Raw genomic sequence first — 1,503 nt, 5'->3', positions numbered from 1 at the left:
AGCAGGAACAAAGGTATGACAGCACGCTCGAAAGTTTTATGCATCTTTATCGCCGTCAATCAACATTCCGAATTACCAGCATTTCTGATTATGTAACATTTTCTTCACTGAGTGCGAAACTAAGTATCTATGAAAAAAGTATTCAACGGCACAAACTGCATACATACAATGTACGCTGCCTCGTCTTAGGAGACAACTTGGAATTAAGGGGACTTTAAAAAAAAAGATACAGAGTAAATGAATTTCTCCCAAAGTTGTACGGCTAATAGTTTTCTTCATTTGTGTTTAAATCATACAAGCAATGAATACACACAATCTTGTAAATTTTTTAAACAATACGTGTATAATATAAAAAGAAAATTCCCTCTCATCCCATTCCTCAAATCTGGTCCCGTCCAAACAAATCGTTAAAGAATCCGGTCCTTTCTCTTCTACAACCTTTTCAATGCACGTTTCTAGGTACTGACACGTATTTATACGTGTAACATTTGGTCTGATAATGGTGCCTGATCCCTCACCCTCCTGGCTACTCACTTACATGTCTTATAATACATACCAAGAACCAAAAGAAGATCAAGTTAAGTATAAAGGATTTTCGACAGAGTTAAAGATCAACTTTTATTTATAACCAAAATCCCGGAACTAAACAACAACAAAAAAAACCTAACATCAAAGCACAATCTCTTCAAAGAAACAAAACCCAGTGACACAAGCTTAAATTAAAAAGTATTCTTTCATTAAGTCCCAAAACGACCTAACCTACAATCGTGTGTGGGTTTTTAAAATACAAGCCCACACAGAGCTTAACCATAAATGTCAATCATTAAAAACTAAAGGAAAAAGCACCCCAAAGGATGGCTCAGGGAAGCATCTGGCACCGCCTCCCCTGCGCACTTACTGAGGCCTCTGTAAGACGTAGGTTAAGAGGAATGTACGCAGTGACTCGACGCTCCCTCTCTCCAGGAGGATCCACTCGCGGACAACGGCCTCCATGATGGCTGTGGCAGCTTGAAAGAGGACGTAGTCTACCTTACTCGTTTCTAAGGAGGAAACAGACACCTTCTTCAAACAGCAGCTCACCTTCTCCTGAACATTCTGCATTTCTTAATTTTAAAGAGAACTTTCAGACAAGGAATGAGATGGTTACCTGTTCCTTTTTTATCCAGTGACCTTTGCTCTAGCACCACAAAGAGGTTAGTTCCTCTCAGAAGACACCTCAGGCAGGTGGCAGCTAATCACCGATCACAATTTTCACAAACTTTCCTCACCTCTCTTCAACTGTTACTTCCAAAGCATGAAGAACTAAAAAATAACACAGCTTTAAAAAAAATAAAATAAAAATATAAAGCAATCAGAAAATTTCCTAAGAGATTCTCACCCTGTGCAAAACAGAACTTTGTATCAGAAAAGTATCTAATAAACTAGTCTTTGAACATTACTATCTGCGAGGAGCCATGCTGTCAAAATATGTTTGTTCAGTAATTAATTAAGCTTTCAGCAGCA

The 1,503-nt window shown here is 38.3% G+C and overlaps 1 protein-coding gene across 1 annotated transcript in view; it reads right to left on the bottom strand.

Moving 5' to 3' along the window:
• XPO4 (exportin 4) overlaps positions 1-1,503 on the bottom strand; it is a 108,366-nt gene that overhangs the window by 86,485 nt on the left and 20,378 nt on the right. The window contains exon 3 of the mRNA XM_007464508.1: positions 899-1,040. Within this exon, the coding sequence (XP_007464570.1) occupies positions 899-1,040 (142 nt within the window). The remainder of the gene's footprint in view (positions 1-898; positions 1,041-1,503) is intronic.

Source organism: Lipotes vexillifer, unplaced genomic scaffold, assembly GCF_000442215.2.
Source record: "Lipotes vexillifer unplaced genomic scaffold, Lipotes_vexillifer_v1.1 scaffold2116, whole genome shotgun sequence".
NCBI classification, from domain to species: domain Eukaryota; kingdom Metazoa; phylum Chordata; class Mammalia; order Artiodactyla; family Lipotidae; genus Lipotes; species Lipotes vexillifer.
Note: the sequence above shows the minus strand (reverse complement) of the source record. Positions and strands in the feature narration are given on the sequence as shown.